This window comes from Lepisma saccharinum, chromosome 7 (assembly GCF_977018435.1).
Source record: "Lepisma saccharinum chromosome 7, izLepSacc3.1, whole genome shotgun sequence".
NCBI classification, from domain to species: Eukaryota; Metazoa; Arthropoda; class Insecta; order Zygentoma; family Lepismatidae; genus Lepisma; species Lepisma saccharinum.
The window spans coordinates 51,111,368-51,136,448 of record NC_139235.1 but is presented as its reverse complement, the minus strand read 5'-3'; the positions used below and the strand labels follow the sequence as shown (position 1 = coordinate 51,136,448).

Here is a 25,081-nt window from a genome sequence, read left to right as displayed (position 1 = left end):
TTTAGTTTTGAACTTTCTTTCAGAGTTCTGATATCCCAACATCCTATATTCGTTTTCCTTTTAACATCAAAGGTTGTCGTCAAAGCATCCGTCCGGTTTCGTTTCACTTTAGTTTCGTTAATAAAGCAATTTAAGATGTGCAGGTTATTGGCCTACAGCACCCAAGCTTGGTGGTGAGGCTGTCACCTGAAGCATCCAAGCATGCTGTTTTCTGCCAGGCCTTCGAAGATCCATCTTCACAACAAGGCAGTGGATCCCTTTTTATTCAACCCCAGAAGGGAGGGTTGCCTCTTTCGCCTTCTGCGCCGTACCAAAGGACTCCTTCTCCGCCGCATCAGCCATTGAGGTCTTCGCCGTAACCCTGGCAAGGGGCCCTTACAAGGTGCTAACATCCGGAGACAGATGGACCAACGTTTTTTAAAGAGGTATTACTCCTCTTGGTTTTTCGCCTCCTCCGCCGTTGAGATGGTCATTCATCTTTTTCCGCCTTTGGAGCCCTTAGGTTTCTTCTTAGTCTGGCCCTTCCATTACACTATATTTAGAATTAATTATTTTCCTGTCTAATTGAAGATTGGTATTAATGAATACCCGGGCAACGTCGGGCAATCAGCTATTAATAAATAAGCATGCAGTTTACAGCCTTTGATTTGTGCAGTGAGACAGTGGACTGTGCAGTAAAAAACTGTGTATACCACCCTAACCCATTCTGTTACATTTCTGACCAATACACTACTAAATTACAATGTAAACACATCACAGATTGTACAAATATAGTGTACCGACTGTACTTTGGTAGTGGCTGGGAGATCAAGGCCGCCTATGTGACTCACATGGTACATGTTATAGTTGTGCTGTAGCATTAAGAGAATGGTATTCATTCAATGCCTTTCGATGTATCTATGATATGGCTTGGACCAAGAGACCACGTGACGGATTGTTATTTTTTTTCAAATATAAAAGATAGAGTTAGATGGAATAACATAGGTAGGATAGTTTTTTGCACGATAAATTTCAAAATCTTTTATTTCATGTGGAAATTAATTGAACAGCATCGCCAGATGTCAGCGCACCTGGTACTGCGCTCTGACATGACCAATGTTACCAGTACACTTCGCAATTTTTTTAAAAAAACATACATCTTTATGAATATAGCATGAATAACCCCATAAATCTTCTGCAATGCATAGAATTACTTTCACTTCCCCTAATGTCGTTTCATGCCACGGTGCTATATGCGCAAGGAACTTTGCATTTTGTTTACCTTTTATACATAGAATGCATAAAAATGTATCGTTCTTTTGTCAGTTCGATAAATACCATCGACACACACAAAGAAATATTGCAAGCAACTCCATATCTGTCTTTTATCCATGTTTTTCTTTCATTCGTAGAATATTTACTTTACACCTTACAAGCTTTTATTTCATTTTGAACGTTCATGCAGAGAAATGTTTTTATGTTTAATGTTTACAGAATATCCATATAGATAAATTTGCAACGTTCATGTTTCTATCGTCTTTTGTACAAAAGTTAAGAACGTTGAAAGTCTAGATTGCGTAACCTTTGGAACACCCTGTATATCTCGGAAATGTGACGTGATTCACAAATTTTGAGAATTTCTCTGAACTCCTTGCACCGATATTAGTAAAGAACACGTTATTTCATCCACGATACAGTGTAATCACGCTTCGGTTTCAGTGGTGTGAAATTTCAATGTCCACCAGTAGCGAAGAGCCTATTAGGCTTGAACATTTTATTTTTATATTTTGCCAGTTTGGAACTTACCCAATTGAAGGATTTTATTTTATGTTCCTCTACCTGATTTGTTGGTAGCTTGCATTTAACAGTGACATCCCTTTTCATAATATTCAGCCATGGCTTTCAAGGGGCACGTGTCCCTGTGCCAGTTGTGTGTATATATATATATATATATAAGGAGTGTGCCAACAAAAGCGACAGATTTAATATGCTTAATATAATATTTTTTTAAGAAGAATGACAAACATTTTTAATTATATTATTTATGCATGTTCTTATTAATGATATGATATCAGCAGGTAGTACTTTATTCAGTGCCAATATAGAACACATTCTTACATATACAAAAATGAGAAATCTTAGCTTCATATTACGATCACAACAAGACACCACACCGCCCATAGAATTGAAGTATACAAAGATTTCAACTTCCCTCTTTTATATTTCAATGCCGCAGAAGTTGATCAAGAAATGGAAGTGCGAAGAGACTTTACCAGCGTTGGCTATGTGCTTTCAAATGGATCATATTAGTGGTGACGTCACATCAGACGACGGATCACGATTTGAGTCGAAACGAAAGGGCAACGTGTTTTTCTCCTGTTCAAAACCATTAAATTTTCCATCGCACGGGGTAGCTTTATGAATTCTGACAGCAGTTATGAAGCAAAATCGTGATATGTATTGTACATGAATGTAAAGACGAGATTTCGGATAATGATAATGACAAATGATGTGTGCCAAAAAATCTGGTACAAAAACTACAACTACATTACTCTAGTCTTCCAAATATTCGCCATACCCATTTAAGCACTGATCAGAGCGTGATACTAGTTTGTATATACCGTCATTGTACTCGTTTGCCGCCAATGTATCCAACATTTAGTGGCAGTACCTTTGAGCTTTTCAACCATGGCAAAGTGCTTTCCAAAAATTTTTCGATTGCGACAGGCGATAAAACATGGGTCACCAATTCAACATCAGAAACCAGGCACCAGTCAATGGAGTGCCACCATACTGGATCATCTTCCAAGACAAAAAAAAAAAAGGCCAAACAAACTCTCAGGATGCGAAAGTTCTGGCAACTGTTTTTGAGACATTGATTTCTGGAACGGGGATGAACAATAAATGCTAAGGCCTACTGTCAAACTCCTCAAAGGCTCTGTCCTACCGTCAAAACAAATGTCTTGGATGGTTGAATACATTGGCGGCAACCGAGTACAATGGCGGTATAAATAAACTGGTATCACGCTCTGACGAGTGCTTGAATGGGTATGGCCAATATGTGGAAGAGTAAAGTAAGGTATGTAGTTTCTGTACCATAAATCTTTTCATACATCATTTGTCGCTTGTTTTTTTACACCAAAACATTCCTTTCTTTCTGAATAACCCTCGTACATCATGAAGGGAAAGAATAACTTGAATTAGGAAATCATGCATTTTCAAAGAAATTCGAGCCACTTTCGAACCACTTCCGAACACAGCCGAGCTCGACTCCTAGCCGACGAGAGTGACGCTGCCGCTAGGGATGATGGGAGTTCAGGAGCCTCACGTGACTACAGCGACGCCGCCTATTCGCTGCCGTTTCGGATTTCGTCGATTTCCTAATTCGTTTATTCTTTTTATTCTCCTCTGTAAGGTATATGTTATATAGACGTATTCTCCGAAATCTCATCTTTACATTGATGTACGATGCAAATCACAATTTTGTTTCGTAACTGCTCTCACGATTCTTAAAGTTATCCTTTGCAATGGTAAACTCAGTGGTTGTGAATAGGAGAACAAATCATGTTCTGGTTTATTTGGACTCAGTCTTCAAGCGTGATGTCACAGTAATATGGTCCATTGAGGATATTCAAAGAAGACCCACAATCCCACACGCTACTCGAGTCCCGGCGTTGCCAGTACTCAAGCTTTCTTCGTTGCGACCTCTCCCAAGATCATCCTGTCCTGAATGGATAACAATCGCTCGCCCAACAATGCTACGGCGTCCGGTTAGTGAAATAATCGGGTCTGAAAAGTTTATGATGGCCTCTCCATTCGAGTCTGCTTCGATGTTTCCCAAATCTCCAACATGGCGGTTGAAGTCTGTTGGAGCGCCGTGACGTTGCTGCAAAGGAAGTACAGAGCTATGAAGAGAACGACAAATACGGAATTTATAATATTGAGGGGTCTTCACTAAATTTTCGAGCACTGTGCGAATTAAGCTTTTAGCTTGGGAAGGAGGAGGGATACTACTCGGTGGCGTATTTGTGATTTCATTTTGGGAGGTAGGTTTTCTGGCTTTGCATATGTTACTAGTAGTGTTGGGCGATATAAAAAACATCGTCCACGCGATATCAACTAGACGATATATCGTCACGATATTTGGCGATATATCGTCACCATATTTGGTGATATATATCGTGGAGATGATATATCGCCGATATCACGATACGGAAAAAATATCGTATCGTATCGTCCATGTCGATATTTTCTTGACAATATATAGCGATATCAAATTTCCGACATCGTCCATCCATACAGTGAGTAAATAGTTTAATATTGCCTGCAGTTCTAAGTATGTATCTTAGAACATTGGTTTCAAAATTAATAATAATATCTTATGATAATATTTACATGTATTTTAGAAAGACAGTACACATATTTACATTCTAAGAAAACCCAAACTCATACACAAAAAGAGCTATCGAACTGTGTAGATCAATTCAATTCAATGCGAACAAATATGTTAAGCCCCATTTTTTTTTGAACAATAATGTACTTACCAACCATGGTACTGAAAACATTTCCTTTTTGTAAACCCTCTGCACCCAACGATAGTGTAGACAAGTAATCAATGGGCTATTTAGAAATAGAACTTCAGGCATGAAGTAGGATGCAATTGGTTTAAATGTTAATTAAGTATTTCCAGAATGATTTTTCATTTGTATTTAACATAGTTAAGAAATGATATACTACAGGTGAGACTGCATTATACGTAACTAGTTCTACGTAATTCTGTTTTATACTTAAATTACTGTACGTCTCGGCAAAGTATAATTTAAAACCGTGTTAATTAAAAGTTTGAACGTAATCCATTTATACGTAATTAGGTGATATACGTACTAATTTTCCTAAAATACAGTTCATTTCTACGTAGCCAAGCTACAACAATGTCACAGGAGTGACAGTTTTCAGTGCCTACTGGTCAGCTATGGTCAACAGAAAGAGGAAAGTTACACGCTTGACCAGAAAGTAAAATTTAACGTGGAGTGGACGCTAATCCACATAAAATTAAGACTGAAAAGTTTTTGCTAATAAAGTGACAAATGTAGTGTATTTAAGAATCACACTTTTAGATTCGTTAATTTACAACTTTATGACAGAAATAACCTGTATTACGCATATCTTGTTCCTCAGAATACATACAATGACAGTATTTTAATAATGATATGACATCGTATCTAAATCTGATTTGTAAGTAATTCTCAGTTATACGTATTAGTATTTTCTCTTCACCTTGACATACGTAGCAAGTTCAACTGTATATCCCTTCAATTTCATTTTCTTTGAGGGGGATAAAAACATCCATGGCTAAATAAAAAATAATATCATTTTCCCGGGATAAAACGTTTTGTGGGGGGAAATCCCAGGCACACTGCTCACGAGTGGAAACAGTCCAGAGCAGCACTTAATATTTTCAAAACAACGAATAAGGAATTTCTACATATTTTCTGATTGGACTGGATGTCCAAAATATTTAATTCGTATTATTTCTCATTTCTGAATTTTATTAAAAATAATTTGTATTCATATCCAGATATTATTAGAATAATTAAATCAAGAAGACTTTGGTGGGCAGGAAATGTGGCACAAATGAGAGAGGAAAGAAAAGTTTACAGGATTCTTGGTCGGAAACCTAATGGTAAGAGACCTGTGGGAAGCCCAAGACGAAAATGGAGGGATAACGTTGAGATAGACCTAAAGGAAGTTGGTAAGGATGGAAAAGATTGGATTGATGTTGCCCAGGATATGGACAGATGGAAGGCTTGTGTTGCTGCAGCCATAAAACTTAGGGTTTAAGAAGGTTAGAGATTTAGTTAATAAGAAGATATTTCGGTATGTCAATCTTTTCCTGCACTTTTGAAAATGAGTTGAAGTGGTTATGTCTAATAATTTTCCTTAAAGTGGTTATGTCATAGATTGAAAATCTCACTCTCCATCATTATTGAAATAAATGTGGGCTCTTCACTTGTAAATGTCATGCGAGAGAAGAAAAAGGTGAATTGCAGTATCTCAAATTAAACTGTTATACGGTTAACAAAACTTTCAGGCAGTAAATATTAACTTTTCTCAAGCTTAAATTTAACATTTTACTATATGCACAATAAACAATGTAAAAAAGTATTGTCAGAAATTAAGAAACACCGTTTGATAGATGATATGAGTCGAAATCCATGGTTATAGTTTGGAATTATATTTTAACGAAATCAGTGAACATGTTTCAAGATGGCGGGTAAATCTTTAAGTAGATCACATTTTTCAAGATTTAGAAATGATAATTTAATTTAACCTAATTATTTAATTCTTGTTACTTCTCATTTCAGATATTCTATTTTAAGCGATATCTTAAATACTCTATCCGAGACCCTTAGCTACTATTCATACTGCATAGACACAGACTCCTCCCTGCTTACGAGATATGGATTGAAGTGGGACCCAGCAGAGCCACACCCTCCTGTGAGGTCCCCTTTCTCGTGGACGTGGAAACCATGGAGACCGGAGGAGAGGCCCGTCACGTTTCCAGCAAGCATCACTGGTCCCACGGGAGGGTTCATCTGGGTGAGCCGTATCAGGCCACGGACCCCGTCGGCTCCCTTGAGTTCGGTCACTGCTTCTATCACTCGATCTGTCTGAAAAAAAAATCAAGAATTAATTTATATTATTTAAATAAATATTTTTGACGAATTTATTTTATTTAAATAATTTTCTTTGATTAAAAAAAAAACACGCTTAAAATTGCTTGAATGGTTATTGGCGCCGAACATACAGCTATGTGTTTTTTTTACACAGAGTGTCTCAAAATAGTGCTTACACTCTTTGAACGTTAATAACAGAGAAACTATGAAAGATAACTTTATCTTTTCGTATTTGAAGCTGCAATGTCTACGTTGAGTGTGTGTGGAGACATTCTGTTAAGTTTCGTCACAGTCTGCCATGCGGTAGGCATTAGTGTACACAAAATGGCAGAAGTGACGAATTTTTCTTTCGAGCAACGTAAGAAGTGTCGAATATCCACCCAGATCTCCCGATTTAACAACGGTCTGGAACTGTCAAGAACCATGTGTAAGTCACTAAGCCACGGTCACTGGATGACATGTCACATGTAAACACCATTAAATGATTCAGAGATAAAAGTACTTTCACCAAAAGTGATTCTGATATCTAAAAAATCTTTCTGTAATTATTCTGTAAATTTTTTCCTTAAAGTGATTGAAATCAGTGATTTAAAAGAAAATCACCTGATTTAAATCTTAATTAAAATGCACCTGATTTATATGAATCCACCTTGCCTGAACATATGACGTTCTTGTCATCCTCTAAGGTAGGAATTTACAACCATCTTGGCTTGGGGTCCTCTTTTGAAGATTAGAACCCCACAGCATTCTTCGTAGAAGAATTTTTTTTTTTTTATTCTTAAAAAAATGGAGAAATATTTTGCTTGCTCATCTATTTGACGTAGACATACGTGAAGAAACGAGGACTTCCCTTAGGATAAAACCAAATTCAATGAAGTACTGTTTGGTTTACGGGTGCAAGTCATATAAAACTGCAAACATATAATTGCAAAAGTTCTCAGCAGACAAGTTAATAGATGGGCAAAGGAATTGTCAGCTGGCTGGGGCGCAGTTTACATTTTCGTGAAAGGTTTTTTTTTTCCCACAACGTAAGTACTTGTTTATTTGTATGTCGTTACGTAAAATATACAGGGTGAACAGAAACTATAGGGACAACTTCAGGAGGTGATTCCTGACAGGTAAAGGAACAAAAAAAGTTCATATCAACATATGTCCGGAAACGCATATCTTCCAAGGTAGATGGTACTGAAGAACGACATCATCCTCTCATAACAAAACTTACAGTGTGCTTTTTTGTGCTGCAGATTGTGTGATTGGAGCTACGTGGAAGCACCATGGTCCGTTATTCATACCAGAAAGAAGTCGAGATGGTTTTCGTCAAGCAGATAGAAACGGTGGAGAGGCCGCACGAATTTATCGACCCACGTACCCGGACAGACAGCAATCACAAAACCTTTGCAGCCATTTATGGGCGTTTGTGTGAGCCAGGGTCCTTTCGTACAGGCGAACATGGAGGGCGGCCTCGGCAAGTGCGTACACCAGATCTGGAGGAGCATGTGCTACACGATATTGAGAACAACCCCAGTACAAGCTCCACGCAAGTTGCCCGCCAGCATGGTGTAAGCCAAACGACGGTGTTGTGTATCCTGTATGAAAACCGCTACTATCCCTATCAGCTGCAACGTGTGCAGGGATTATCACTAGCGGATTTTCCTACAAGGGAACGGTTTTGTCCCGCCATATTGGGATTTCTGTCGTCAGCTGTCTTCACCGATGAAGTGACTTTTGGTAGAGATGGCATCGTCAACCTACACAATCGTCATCTGTGGGCTTCAGCCAATCCTTGGGGAATGGTTGGATCGTCTCATCAGCAACGGTCCAATGTTTGGGCAGGGATTATTGGCGACCACCTACTTGGACCATTTGTTCTTCCACAACGCCTTAACGGACATACGTATCTGGAATTCCTGCAGAACACTCTGCCACTTTTGCTTCAGAATGTGCCTTTGGCAATGTGACTGATGCATGATGGAGCGCCAGCCCACTTTCGCATTATTGTTCGTCACCACCTCAACAATATCTTCTCCAGACGTTAGATCGAACGAGGAGGCTCTGTGCCATGGCCCGCTCAATCACCGGACTTAAATCCCCTTGATTTTTACTTGTGGGGCACTTGAAAAGTGTTGTGTATGCTGAGCCAGTTCCGGATGTGCAGACCCTTGAACAGCGTGTCCGTGTAGCCTGTGATGAAATTCGGGTACAGGCTGGAACATTCGAACGAATGAGGCAATCCATGATGCGACGTGTGGACGCTTGCATTGGATCCCGTGGAGGCTACTTTGAACACCTGTTGTAACATGGATGAAAGTCATGCCATGTAATGTGTACCGGTACTAATTGCTTTATTGCAGACTCACCGTCCATTTCCGGACATATGTTGATATGTACTTTGTTCTTCCTTTACCTGTCAGGAATCACCTCCTGAAGTTTTTCCCCATAGTTTCTGTTCACCCAGTAACTAGATGTAATATTTACAAACAATATTCTTATTTTATGTTAGTGTATTCTTTATTACTTTAGAGAGTGGATAGAAATTCACCGCAATTTAATTAAGGTGGTACGATATAAATGCATATATTACTATGGAAGGAAAAAAGAAAGTTAGATCCGCTATCAAGGACTAAACACCAGGAAGTTCAATCTTCAATGTGTAGTATTTCTTTCCGGTTCATTGTCAATTTGTACGTGGTTCAACTTCCAAGCACAACGTAAACGGTAGCATTTAAAACGCATGTTGTGACTTCAGTATAATAAGAATTTACACCAGTGAATTGAACGAGTGTATGGGAAAGCATACATCAGAAACAGTGAAAAATAGCAATGGAGAGAGAATGATTGAATATTGTATAGACAATAATTTACTTATAGCAAATACATTTTTTCCACATAAAACAATACATAAAATAAAATTTGTAGCAGAAAGGAGAAGAGCAAGAAGTGCAATGCATTATTTCACTTACACAGAAAATACAAGGAATGCAATACAAGTTGTCAGAGTGTACAGAAGTGCGGAACTAAGCACCGAGCATAAATTACTAATAATGAAAACAAGATTTCAGGAACCTAAACAAATACAAAATGTAAAGTAAACAAAAATTAAAATAGGAGAACTAATGACAGAATGCAAGCAAAAGGAATTTAAAAGGCAAGTGAAGGAAGAGTTGAACAAAAGAGAGAGAGAGAGCTAAGTATCCAGAACCAAGATAAAGAAGAATTAGAAGAAAGATGGAATGTTCTAAAAAGAGTATTGATTAAAACAGCTACGGAAGTTTGTGGATTAACAACTGTAGGAGATCAAAAGAAAAGATCAAGATGGTGGAATAACTTGGTTAAAGAAATAGTTAAAAGGAAGAAACAAGCATGGAAGAGGTACATGGAAAATGAAACAGAGGAGAAATGGAATGAGTATGTTCAGAGGAGAAATGAAGCAAAAGAAGCAGTCCGACAAGCAAAGAAAGAATCATGGGAAGAGTTTGGGTTAGAAATAGAGAAAAACTATCAAGTTAATAGTCGAAAGTTTTGGCAGACAGTAAAAGCAATGAAAGGAAAATATGGGAAGAGAATAAGAAACATAGAAGATGAATCAGGAAAGATCCAAACAGAAACTGAAGATATATTGAAGACATGGAGTAATAGTTTTTCTTGTATGTACGCATTGCTTGCATTATAGAATTATTTTCCTGTAGTTTACGGTTATTACAAGCATAAGAAAACAGTTTTTCTTTGTGACGTTTCAGGAGAACACACGCTCCTTTCATCAGACATTTATTTTCATTTTGAGTAAAGATACAGTTATAACAATGGTTAGTAATTTTTTAAACAAAAAGAATCCGTTATATAATGGATGTTGTCAATGTTACATTGTTGTAATATAGCAACTTAACAGTGAAAAAAAGCAGTCTGTTTTATTTTTATTTCAGATTTTTTTTAAATTATGAATCCCAAATATCATCAGGTAATTCAAATTCATCATTGTTTTCACAAAGTCTCTTGATGTTTTCTGTTACATTAAATTTTAAAGATGGTGGCTTACTCCATTTGTGAAAAAGAAAACTCCATACTGGATCTATGTATCTTTAGTCAAAATTAAAATAAATGTCTGATGAAAGGAGCGTGTGTTCTCCTGAAACGTCACAAAGAAAAACTGTTTTCTTATGCTTGTAATAACCGTAAACTACAGGAAAATAATGACATGGAGTAAGTGTTACAAAAACACATTTAGAGATGAAAATGGGAAGATGAATGAAGAAGATGCAATAGAGAGTGCAAATGTAGAAGAGGATGGAAGAGATGAAATAAAAATTCAAAAAGTGGAGAATGCAATAAAGAGAGTGAAATTAGGAAAAGCAGCAGGAGCAGACGGAGTATACCCAGAACTAATAAAGATGGGAGGAAGGAAAGTTGTATAATGGTTGTGGAAGATTTGTAATGAAGCATGGAAGAGAATTAAAATACCCAAAGATTGGGAAAGAAACATGATCATACCAATCCACAAAAAGGGTAGCACTGTAAAATGTGAAAACTATAGAGCAATCTGTCTATCTTCAGTAGCTCTAAAAATATACACAAGAATCTTAGAAAGAAGGCTAAGAGATGAAGTAGAGGAGGAGTTAGAAGCAGCTTTCAGAAGAGGAAGACAAACGCAAGATCACATTTTCACGCTATGACAAACCATAGATAAATTTCTTAGCAGAGAAAAAGAACTGTTTGTAGCCTTTCTGGATTTAAAGGCAGCCTTTGATACAGTACCACGACAGCAAACTATGGTCAGCGTTACAGAAAATAGGAACCTCAGAAAAATTAGTAAGAAAAATACAAAGTGTCTACAAGACAGTTAAAGGAATAGTGAGAATAGGAGGGGAGAAATCAAAAGAATTTAACATGAACAAAGGAGTTAAACAAGGAGATAGCCTCAGCCCCTTACTATTTATAATACAAATGGATCAAATACATAAACAAAGTAGAAGAAGAACACAAAAATGTTAGGTTGGAAATAGGAAACTGACACCAGTTTATGTACAATCACTTCTGTATGCTGATGGCATAGCATTAATAACATCAACAAAACAGGAACTACAAAATACAGTAATAGAATGGGTCAGCTCAATACAAGATAGAGAAATGATAGTGAACACAAAGAAGAGTAAAGTAATGCATATATCAAAGCATGGAAATGAAGAGAAATTGGAAATAAAATGGCAAGGAGAACAGCTAGAACATGTGAATAGATATGAATATTTGGGAACAATAATAACAGCCGATGGAAAAGTAGAAGAGGAAATAAATAGCAGGGTTCAAAAAACAAATAAAATATATTACCAAATAAGTAATACAATAGTAGGAAAAAAAGGAGGTACAAGAAAATACTTAAAATGATTAATATTGTAATAACTTTGCCAGTTTTTATCAATTCATCGCTCCTATCTCATTTTTTAAATGCAATTTTTCACCAAAACAATACACCAGCTAGATCACAAAAATAGCAGCAGCCAGGTACTTATTGATAACTTTTCCATAAGCCTTGGACTCATAACATAAACGAATGCATCCATGTGAGGAGGTCGTTTCCCGTACATGACAAAACATCTCCATTGCCTGTGGTGTATATTCGGATATTTCTTTTAGTGCTTTGCACGAAACCCTTCCTCGTCGAGCGTCGCTTCTTGAATAGGCCACTGCTCGCCAAGAAACGTGGGCGCTAGCGGAAACACGCCACGACTAACACCGTTTGGATGCCATATTGGAAACAAATAAACGAAGACCACGTCTCCGTTTCCCTCGTCAACAGCTGCAATGATACGCTCTCTTAGGGCTGTCATATCACGCGGCATCGGTGAGATAAACCCTGCCTTTGATTAAACCCCACAAAAAGTACTCACACAGTGTAATGGTCAGGTGATCTTCTTGGGGATCAAAACATTGCACAAAACACTGTGAGTGTCCCCTAGCGGCAGGAATATGAACTCTCAGATTAACAAAAGACACACGCACAAACTGTTTCCGTTCCTCGATCGTTCTGGACTGGTTTCATTAAGTTCAATTGCTAATTTGCAATAACTTTTTGTAACACCTCAATTATTTACAAAACACCCGGTATAATAAGTGCAGAGTTGTAGTTCCGTTCAGTTAATGTTAGAAGCCCGTAATTACATACAAAAATACTGTTAAACAATTTATGGCTGATGTGTATCATACCATACTTAGTCTCTTTTAGATGTCATGTATTTGGTATTATCTCAAACTTGTAGAGAGTGTTCAACAAGTTCTTACGTTTCTATCGAACAGTAAAACTGTGCCGTGTTTTTGACGTATGTTGGGTCGTTTCTTCCTTCATTGCTGTTCGAACAACTGTTGAAAGCTATAGCGTTTATTTGTGTCTTATATAAGTATATATATATATATATATACAACAAATTTTGAAGTCTTCAATATTCTTAGATCAAATCATTCTTCTACCCTCAACATCCTTGCAGATGCCATTTACAAGGAAGAATTAAAAAAAATGAAATCCTCTAATTTCACCCCAGTTCCGATTCAAATCAGGCCAATCCCTCAGCCACAGCCACAACCACGCCGACCGGAGAGGCTCATACAACTCCATAACCCGATTCCCGGGCCCCAGGAACAAGGTAAAGAGCAAGCAGTAGAACACCAAGAAGTAGAAGACGAGGAACCGCCGCCAGGAGCCTCTAGAGGAAGATGCACAATTTCGACCGGAAGGCAGGAGGCAGAAGCGAGGAGGCTCTCGGAAGAAACCCACAAAGACTATCTTCAAAGGATTCGAACCCGGGATCCATAGGACTCATACCCAGACAAATAACTACAACACACCATTAACTTAAATTTTACATTTTTACTATGCAGCATTCCATACACACATAACCATTAACTTCAACACTCTCTGAAACTATAATTACTTCTTCCACCTATACCTTAAACCACTTTCCCATACCTATCATGACCATCCCAGGACCTAATCTTCCTGGAGCTTCCAGAATAGCTCCTTCTTATTAAAGTCACCTCTTCCTCTCAACTATAACCACCCGCTTTATGTTACCTTCCTTTCTACATAACTTTGATATATTCTTAATTCCATTTATATGGATTATCACAGCCTGATACCAGAATGCTCATCCATTTTTATACTTATTGTAATATATATTTCTATACCGGGGCTGTCCAGGACTGCCGAACAGCCTCGGTACCTGGTACTTCATCCTGCAGAATGTCTGCACAAGACACCTGTAAAATCAAGACAACTTGTAAAATTTATACAATAAAAAAAAAGAGAAAAGAAAAAAGGGGGAATCGACATTCGTGTAAAATACGTCCTGATCCTTTTATGTACCAGGACATAAGCGCATACCCTCGAGTGTATGCGAGTGGAGGATGGGGCATTACATACACACATACATACATACATATATACAGGGTGGCTCAAAAAGTCACTTAACACCCTCGGTACAAGGCCACTGCAGCGCGCAACATGGAAATGGTGATGACCAATCGTTATCAGGCCAAGGGGGAACAACATTGACGCCACCCGCGCGGTCGGCGGCCATCTGGATGTCAGCCATCTTGAATTCAACTTCAGAATTTTAAATGGGAAGTGGGTGATATGATATATCAAATCAGGCTAGAATTTCACGAGAAATGCAATGGTGAAGGTTTTTTTATGTATCTTTAACCAATAAAAGGTTATAACTGAATTCTTGTACCAATTTGCTCCTTTTCGAGGCGTTAGAAAAATGTATTAAAATTTGTTTAGCGCATCGGTAACGCATCGAGATCAAAATGACGTCTAGGGAGAGAACTTCGCATGCCACTGTTCAAGATTTTAATTGGATACATCCATGAAGAGCTGCGCATTATGAATGGTTGTCGCGAACAATTACCAGTGCGACACTTCCATTAAGTTAAAAGTCCTTCACAGTGACAAGGCTAATGTTTATGTTCATAAGGAAGTTCATAAACAGAATATTCGATGCTTTTTATCTGATAACCCATTCTCGACAGATCAAAGCTGAATGGTTAGTGCTGGTAAGTTAATGGTGTGGCGTGCTGTGTGAAACACGATTGGTTATTCAATTTTTCATCAACGGAACCTTAAATGCTTAGGGCTACTTGGATTTGTTAAATAAACAGGTTTTTTCATCCTTGCTTATGGAAGAAGGTACTTTTTACAGAGTTTTTTCAATAGGGAGGAACACGAGAGCACTATGGGAACGTTGTGAAGCAGTTTCTGTCCAAAGTTAATTATCAGATGACAAGGGTCGCATATTCTGTTTATGAACTTCCTTATGAACATAAACATTAGCCTTGTCACTGTGAAAGACTTTAAATTCAATGGAAGCATCACACTGTAAATTGTTCGCGACAACCATTCATAATGCGCAGCTCTTCATGGATGTATCCAATTAAAATCTTGAACAGTGGCATGCGAAGTTCTCTCCCTAGACGTCATTTTGATCTCGATGCGTTATCGATGCGCTAAACAAATTTTAATACATTTTTCTAACACCTCGAAAAGGAGCAAATTGGTACAAGAATTCAGTTATAACCTTTTATTGGTTAAAGATACATAAAAAAAACCTTCACCATTGCATTTCTCGTGAAATTTTAGCCTGATTTGATATATCATATCACCCACTTCCCATTTAAAATTCTGAAGTTGAATTCAAGATGGCGGACATCAAAATGGACGCCGACCGCGCAGGTGGCGTCAATGTGGTTCCCCCTTGGCCTGATAACGATTGGTCATCACCATTTCCATGATGCGCGCTGCAGTGGCCTTGTACCGAGGGTGTTAAGTGACTTTTTGAACCACCCTGTATATATATATATATATATATATATATATATATATATATATATATTGCTTCTCAACCAACCGCCTCCCTAAAATTTTGCAGGGTCTTTGGCTGTTATCTAGTCTATAATGCAATCTTGTTAAAATCTCAGTGACAATTCCTTGTAAACAGTACGTAATTGTTCACAAAAGTTAATCAATGGAGAATTGCTGTATTCATTCTTTAAATTTATTCTACTTACAGAATCATAAGGAAGAAGAAATATCTCGTATATGTTACTGTGATACCCAGGAACAGCCGGAATGCTTCTGACATAAACAGATCTATCAACGGACTGCAGGGCTGGTGCAGAAGTGGGTCCTCTCCGGGTGCTGGCTGTGGGTCTCGTTGTTCTTGAACCAGTCGAACCGGGGATTGGATCACTGCAGAAGATGGTTCCAACAAGCAGACACGTTGCTGCAACTAATACTTTTGGTATTTGTAACATCTTCGTTCTGAAAAAAAAATGGTTAATGTTTGTTTCAAACGAAATTTATCAGCCAAAATATTAAAAAGAAATGTCAGATTTTAAGAATCTACACACATGTTGTAGTTGATACAGATATATGCGTATATTTTTCTTGTGTAAGAAAAACTAAAAGAATTTTTCCTTTACATTAGAAGAGGAACATAAATTAATAGAATTTGAAAACAAAATCCTTAGGAAAATATTTGAACCTACAATGAATGAGGAGTCAGGTGAGTGGAGAAGGTTACATAATATAGAACCGCACAATTTATATTGTAGATATTATTAGAATAATTAAATCAAGACGAATTAGTGGGCACGAATGGGAGAGGAAAGAAGCGTTTACAGGATTATTGTTGGGAGACCTGATGGTAAGAGAACTGTAGGAAAGCCAAGACAAAGATGAAGGGGGTAACGTTGAGATGGACCTAAAGGAAATGGATAGAAAAGATTGGTTTCATCTTTCCCAGGATAGGGACAGATGGAAGGCTTGTGTGCTGCTGCCATAAACCTTTTGGTTTAAGAATGCTAGAGAGTTAGATAGTTTATGTTTCAATATGTTTGTAATGCTTTTCTAAATCACGAATTGTTACAAAACATTTTAATTTTCATTTCCGAATTGAATACTGAGTCTTCGTTCCGAGCGCTCAGATCTCTATCTACGGCTGCGGGTACATCTTGTGTATCACATACCAACATGTTCTGCTTGGTGCACTAACGTATTGCACCAACCTTCGAGTTCTCCCCACTGTTTTCCACGGTACAGCATTCCCTTCAGAAACGGACTCCTGTTTTTTTTTCTGACATTGGACACACATCCTGAACTTTTCCAAGGATAGGACTGGCACGTTTCTCTCAACGATAAGAACCTTCCTTTTACAACATGACGCATGCACGCGCTTCTACGTATAACCTCCTATACCACCTCAAGAGTCACGCACATCACTTACCACCACTGTTTGAATTAGGGCTTTTTGCTTTTCGGGGATGGCCACTAAGTGGCGAATTTGTGGCTTCGTTTTGGGAGGTAGTTTTTTTTTGGGGGGGTGCAAAATATTCTTTTAAATCCACTTTGTGCACAGGTAGGCTAATCAGGACTTTTTTCGCGTATGCAATTTGTCACCAGTCAGTAAACTAAACTGTTGTCTTGCGGTTCTCAGTACCTTAGAACATTGGTTCTCCTACGTCATTAAATCATGTGATAACAGTTACAGCAAACTCATACATAAAAAGATCTATCCCCAAAAATTTAACCAAATTTCTATGACTAAGTTCAAACTTAACGTGCATTTAACCTACGTACAAATTTCCTATGAACACTTTAATGCGTGTAAAATATCTGCACCATGATATGAAAACTTAATTGTTGCCTCGGTGAGGTTTATCAGTTTCAGAATGGTGTTCTTCTTCAATGCACAAGGAAATCTTTGATGACTGGACCATTAATGGACACGAATGATTTTCCAATTGTGTTTGTAACGTACAGTGGCGGCGATTAAGGGGAGGGGCGTTGGTTGTTGCCCCCACCCCGCACTTTTTGCCACATTTGCCCGCATACTATGCTAAACCTTATCTTCAAAGGAAAAATAAACTGGCATTGCCACCCAGCTCTGGTACCTTGGCTCCCTCTCCCCAGTTTTGGAACCCAATCGCCGCCACTGGTATACTGACTGTATGCTTTCAATTCCATTTTTTTTTGACGGGGATAAAAACATCCCTGACAGAGATAAAAGTAATTTTATTTTGATGGGGATAAACTTTTATAATATTGGTTGATTAAGTTTATTTTACTTCTCCTTTCTTGCACTTTGGCTAATAATAATAATAATAACAACAACAACAACAACAATTGCATTCCTTTATTCTACATAATAAAATACGTATAAGAATGATTAAAACTAAAGAGAAGGAAATAATTTCACATTGCAATTGGAAATATACTCATTGTAGTAATAATAGTCATAAAATAATACAAATGTGAAAGACCAAAAAATTATTTAAATAATAAAAAATTACAAATGAAAAAATATGATTAGATGAAAACTGAGGGCAAAAATACAAATGTGAAGGTCAACATAAGGTTACCTTTAAATATAAAATAATGTTCAGATAGTAATAATATACCAATAGTTACAGTTACAGAAAGAAGTGTTATGTCGTTTGTTGAGTGTCAGTTTTCTTCTACTGTCGGATTAAAAATAATAGATACTCGAGTTTACATTGCAATTAAAAGTTAACCAGTAGACCTACAAATAAACGAGTTATAACAAAATTTAGCTTATTCAATTCTGCGTTAATCTATTCTAAGGAAGAAAAATCGAGTATGACTTCGATTTTTTATCGTTGTGAGAACAAAAAAGCCCAGTTTTTCAGTATTGCAAACGATCGGAAAATCTCTTTGAAATTCTATAAAAATATTTTGTATTACTAACATAATTTGTATAGTATCAAATAAACACATGGGATCGAAAATTTATATCTTATAACTCCATGACACATGTATAAAATCACCAACAAGTTTCCATGACAACAACAATATATATAATTTGAATTTATGGCTGTTTCAGCCCATGGCTGCATACGTAACGGCCAAATAATATACAGGGTGTCCCTAAAGGTACATTACAACTCTGATAGCATACAGCACAACATGAAATTGACATAAATAAACATATCATGACCCATTTGATTTACCAATGCATGACGTTTTATTATGCATTTGTCCACTTCAACATGCGCACCTCTGGTGGCACGTACATCTAATCGAAATTTCAACTCTGTCCATATCCTCCGAAGCATATTCCTGTCAACTGTGGCAATGGTAGCCTTATTTTGGCCATCAAATCATCAAGATCGATTACAGGAGATCTGTACACTGTGTCCTTCACATAGCAGCACAAAAAACAAGTCCAGGGGCGTTATGTCAGTGCGTCTAGGAGGGTAGGCAATTGGACAATTTCTTCCAATCCAACGCGTTGGAAATGTTCTATCCAGGACATCTCTCACGTCTAAGGCCCAGTGTGATGATGCACCATTTTAGGCGTTGGTGAATCACAACAAAGTAGGCTATATTCCTTTTTGTCAATTTAAAATTGTGCTGTACAACCTACAAGTTGCAGAATTCCATTTGGGACACGGTGCATAACACTCACAAAGAACACCCGTGCCTAGTTTGGGATTCGAACACGAGGTAACTGGCGTTGTATCTGTGCTAACCACTCTGCCATAGAGGTTGTATTTTGTCCTAATCTTCGTGACATAAACAGAAATACTCATATCAAAGTGGAACTTTATAAATAATATATTTTAAACTGATAGCAAGGTGGATTTACATCTTAACACTTAAAATCATACATAAAGATACATAAAGAAGGTGCATAATAGTTGCTATGCTCAGACTATACAATTGACCATAGCTGCCAGTTCATCATACACAATAATGCATGTTAAGGTATATAAGAATCTTCTCCCCTTCCAGAAAAAAAAACAGAAACTTATGAGGGATAAAATACTCTTGGCCTTTTTATTCTTTGAGATTTCCTTCATCCCATTGAACGACATCCTAGACCAAAACTATTATATTGCTTCATAGACGAAACTGGTTCCTGAACAAAGATTAATTCCTCCCTTCGAAGACGAACTGGTTCCTTGACCAATACTGCTCGCTTCCTTCGAATATGAGCTGCTTCTTGCGTAGGAGACGAACTGTTAGCATTGTGTTCTTCTCTGTCGCTTAGTTCCTGCAGATGCATTTCATTTTTAATTCGAGGATATAAATATGCATGATATGCACTATCGTCATATTCCTGAAGTCTTTCTGACTGATTTGAATGGCGCACACTTTAGATCCAGGATTGCGCACAAAATCTCACTGACCTGTTTTGCCCACAGATTTTGATCCAACGTTGCCACTTAGATAGCTTTGAAATGTATGCGCAAAACTGTTTTTTCTTTAGACAAGATGAGAGAGAGAAATTAGAAATAAAATAGTAAATCTCTTAAGGATTAAATAAAAAATATAATTTGACCAGTAAATGTAGCAAGTCAAGATAGGTTAGTTTAGGTTATGTTAGGTTAGGTTAGATTAGGTTAGGTTAGGTTAATGAATGCACGACAAACACTTCTGTCAATCGATGCCTGTGACCTTCGGTATAAATACGGAGATACACCGACCATTACATTCTATTCCACCAATCAGGTTCATTCTCTATGCCTATCTAATGCTACCCTTCCAGCAGAAACATGTGTAAGTCCACACACACACACACACAAACAAACACAACAGAAGTGAGAACGGCTGGAGAACATTTTACATCTGACAGCATCGCCTCATTTTTTGTGCGCAAACCTGTACATTATGACAGCTTGTCAACGGCTTATCAGATACCACTGATAAAACCGAAAAAGTGTGCGCAATCCGGCTGTAGCCATTTGAATCTCCTCCAGTTTCATGAAGAATCTTTAAAAATGAATAGTGCACATTTCTATTAGTGGCACTCTCAATATTTCTCATTTTATAAACAGCAAAATTGCATCTTTCAATAATCTCCCCTTTTCGATATATCTTTCTTTCAGGGCAGTAATAATATACTTTACTTCCAATTGAGAATCTCTCACATTCATAATGGACATTTTTAGTGTCATATTTAATGATTATGTTATATGCAGTGTTGCAAGAAAACATTGATGAACTTGGAGATAATCCAGTTGACGCCAATTGGGTATTGTTATGCCAGTGTATTGTTGTACGCAGCAGTGATTCTACTTCAGTATTTAATTTTCTTACATCCCCCCCTTGGAAAATCTATGAGGGTTAGATACCCTTTTACGGTATTGACTGTTCTCTCAGCCAACCCGTTTCCACAAGGTTTATATGGACATGAGTGATTTAGCTCAATCCCTAACCTTTGACAGAACATTTTAAATTGTTCACTAGCAAAGTGTTGTCCATTATCTGAAACTAACTGTTTTGGAGAACCAAGTATGTAAAATTGGCTTTCCAAATTGCTTCCTGAGAAAAATACATCGATTATGCCTGAACGCTGAGTTTCCGAATCAGCATCTGGTAGCAAATCTTTCGGTTCCAGACCTAAACAATCATGTGTAGAATCTTCCTTTTGGACGTACACAGTTTCAGGAATATCATTTAAAAATTTGCTACGCCAATCAGCAAACAATATCTTCATTCAAGCTCTATCAATTAATATATTTGTGTTGATATTATCTAAAACAACAAAAGGCATCATTTACATTTTGCCATGATAGTAAAGTTGTAAGCTTAATTGGCCTAATAAACACAATCTTTCACCTGATATCGGCGTATATGAATTTTAAAACGGACTCAGTGTGAAGTTGCCAATAAGATTAGTTAACACGTCTTTGGAAATTAAATTATCAAAGCTACCAGAATCGACAATAGCTTCTAACGATTGGTCATGTATTGTAAAATTGATGTACAAGTGTAAACGTTCACTTCGTAAATTGTCTCACAGCCGTGATACTTGATCAGGTGCGTTATTCTGAAAAGCAGAAATAGATTCATTTGCTTTTTATTGTGCGACTTTCTGTCTGTCTGTTGCATATTTATAGTTAAGAAAGTAGGTATATGGACTATCTTCTTGCACAAATAATAAGCTATTTTAAGAGTTGTATTCTCCATAACCATTACCTTTGGTATCTAAATTACTATTCCTCATTTCAAAATTTCCCTTATACATACTAGATAAATTGATTGCAGATCCATTGTGTATTTCTTTCGAAACATGCAGCCGAGAAATGCCCTTTCTTCTTACAGAAGCTACAATAAGCATTGAATGCAGGACAGTTCTCTTTGAATGTACAACCTAACCTTGCACAGAGATTATATTTTATATCATTTGCCTGTTCTTGCCGTGGTACAATTTTTTGGCTAAATGCAGTATGGGGTTTAGATTGTGACATGCCTTTGTATGCATTATGTGTTCCGAATCTTGATTCTCTTGTATCTTGTTGATTCTTTGAAAAATGGGCTTTAGAAAACGAATTGTTTCTACTGAATCTGCTTGAGCCTTGCACCTGTTTACTTGCACCTACCAAAAATGCATTTTGGTCGACTTTATTTTTATTTGAACGTATTATTTCATGTTGAAGTACTACATCATAAACCTTTTCAAATGTGCTGGGCATGTCTGCAATCTATCTTTTAATATGCTGTCTGGTAGTCCGAACACGAGTTTTTCTCTAAGGCGCGTGTCTAATTAGTTTGTTGTAAACTCACAAGTTATTGCAGCAGCTTTCAAGCGATTTATGTACAATGTAGCTGTCTCACCTTGCTCTTGCTTTATTTGCATAAAGGCAAATCGTTGAATCCATTGTGGTGCATACATTTTTTTCAATGTATTAAGGAGTTCCTCTAAGGTGCAATCTTGTGGATCCTTTGGATTTAATATGAGTTCCAGCTCTTGATATGGTAAACTACCGATTACAGAAATGAGAGTAAACATTCGTTTACTTTCTCGTACATCGTTGGCTTCAATAAAAGTCTTGAATTTTTAATATACGAATTTATATCCTGGCTTGGGTCATAAGCCTCAAATGCAGGTATAAAACGTAGTCCTTTTTTTTCCCCATACTGGCTCACTTGGACTTAGTTACTATAATTCTACATACAGTAGTAATTATTTATCTTCTTTAATCCTCGTCGCCATTTTTTTATGTCTTCATGATATAAACAGAAATATTCATATCAAAGTGGAACTTCATAAATAATATATTTTAAACTGATAACAAGGTGGATTTACATCTTAACACTTCATTCATTCATACTTTATTGGTTTTAGCCGTATACCAGCTCTACACCAAGTGTCCTAAACATAAGTTATGCATGAAAAATGATACTGTTACATCAAATTACAAATTTTGAATATATACAGTTTTCATATACATCATATATCTACATCAATATCATGCAAAATCTAAAATTGATAATAAATGCAATTGTTACATCTGGTGACTATATCAAGTTATACAATTTGAATATTTACAATTTGCATATGTCTATATTAATATCACGGGAAAATCTAAAAATGATAAATACTATTGTTACATCAGGTAACGATATTAAAGAGGATAAAGAAGTTGGGAGAGGTATTACATTTTTTTAAAAAAAATATTGAATAAGATCTCCCTTTGAGTGGTATAAAGTGGACATTGAAATATAACATGATGAGCATCTTCCGGATCTACATTGCACTTGCAGATAGGTGAATTAACTAAATCTATTTTATATAAATGATGATTTAAACGTATATGACCTGATATCAATCTTAGTATTAAAACTAAAAACTTTCCGGGTATGTTAATTGTGTAAAACCACGGAGTCTTATTGTTTAAATTTTGTACATTTTTATATGAATGGCCCATATATGTAAATTTTTGTTTAACCCATATCTCTCAATCTTGTTGAATTTTGTTTTTTACTCATGGTAACATATCTGTATATGATTGTAATATATTAGTTCTGTGATCCATTATTCTTTCTTCTTTAGCATTTTTATCTGCCTATTCATTACAATGGAATCCTGAATGTGCTGGTATGTATGCAAAATAAATTGTCCTTCCCTCTGTAGTTAATTTACCATATAATCTTATTATGTAAAGCACCAATGCTGATGCCTTATATAACTTTTTATACGAAGATTGCACACTGTACAAAACACTTTTAGCATCTGTTAATATTAGTATCCTTTTTCTGGAATATTGTTAATGTACGTACAACAATGCACGATATATTCCATATGTTTCTGCCGAGAAAATAGAACACTCTCCAGGTAGTATAAACCAGCCCTGGCCCAAAACCCTGGTAACGGTTGAAGTTTTTGCGTGCGATGACGTATTACCGGCCAAGTGAATGCATCACTTCAATGTGAAGTCACGTGAAATGACAGAACGACAGTGTTGCATTACGCAGATATTAAACACCAGAACAAGAACAATGTCTAGATGAGGATGTGTACTACAGGCTGTGGAAAAGGAGATGCGATAGCCACTAACGCCGTCAAACGGTTGGGCGGGAACTTTACGTCAAATACCATGAAGAAGTAATAGGATCTGAGCTGATTATGTCCTTTGCGATTAGTCCACTCACAATTAGTTCACTTCATTAAATGATTTACTAAATCCCATCAAGTTACATTGTCGAGTTCATGATTTGTGTTCTTTTTGGTTTAGGTTCAACATCTTCTCCGAAGAGAAAATTATGCTCATTTCTTTGTTTTCCTTAACCCTGTACAGTCGGAGAAAGAATTACCTGGGCCACGGTACCTAGAATTTCGTAACGTCTTAAAGCCTGTTGTTTATGCAACCCAAATAACAAATTATTCGCTTAAGTTTGTCTGGTGGATCTGAGTTCTCGGGAAGGATTGAGCATTGATAGCATGAGTCACATGACTCATGCCCAGCAACAACAAACAACAGTTGGGTGCTACGTGGCCTCAAGAAGAACATTTCAGCAACTGGTTTCTTAACAAGATCTACTCGTAAGAAAATATTTTTCGAGTGATACTAGTCATTGTCAAGAAGGTTCACTGAAATGATGGTTCTCATCACAGGCCACATGCCACACGCTAATGGTTTAAGTCCACTTTATGCACTGGACCTACAGATTAAAGTGGGATCCGAACCAAATGTTCCTCTATCTGGTATTGAATTCGGAAGCCTTTGATTACATGTCGAAGACGTTACCACTACGCCATCGGAGAGGCAATGGAACGCCTTGAGAAAGAGACGAGTGAAACCATATTTGACGTAAATTTTAAAAATAAGACAATATTTTGTGGCTACAGTTTCGAACCGTGGGAGAGGCATATATATTATTTTGTCCCATCGTCCATTTCACGAGTTTATAATTCTTCCTCACCGACACGATTAACGTCAGTGGGAGAAGAAAAGCGAAGTAAAATAACTGAAACAGAAATAAAAGGAAAAAGCGAAACAAATTTTATCCATAATATTCTGCAGTCACTTCAGTCGTGTTCAAGGAATCCTACCTTTAAAGAGAGCCGTGGTCTCTAACTTGTCTTTTCCCCTTCCTTTGTGCTCTCGATTCCCTCTGTCACGATTGGTCTAAA

At 37.0% G+C, this 25,081-nt stretch overlaps 1 protein-coding gene across 1 annotated transcript in view; it reads right to left on the bottom strand.

Moving 5' to 3' along the window:
* Positions 1 to 2,050: 2,050 nt before the first annotated feature.
* Positions 2,051 to 25,081, bottom strand: part of LOC145989851 (superoxide dismutase [Cu-Zn] 5-like) — a 78,610-nt gene continuing 55,579 nt past the window's right edge. Inside the window, exons 2-4 of the mRNA XM_083125307.1 lie at positions 15,708 to 15,960; positions 6,435 to 6,650; positions 2,051 to 3,865 (exon numbers count right to left, since the gene is read on the bottom strand). Coding sequence (XP_082981433.1) covers positions 3,611 to 3,865; positions 6,435 to 6,650; positions 15,708 to 15,953 — 717 coding nt within the window. The 5' untranslated portion in view covers positions 15,954 to 15,960 and the 3' untranslated portion in view covers positions 2,051 to 3,610. The remainder of the gene's footprint in view (positions 3,866 to 6,434; positions 6,651 to 15,707; positions 15,961 to 25,081) is intronic.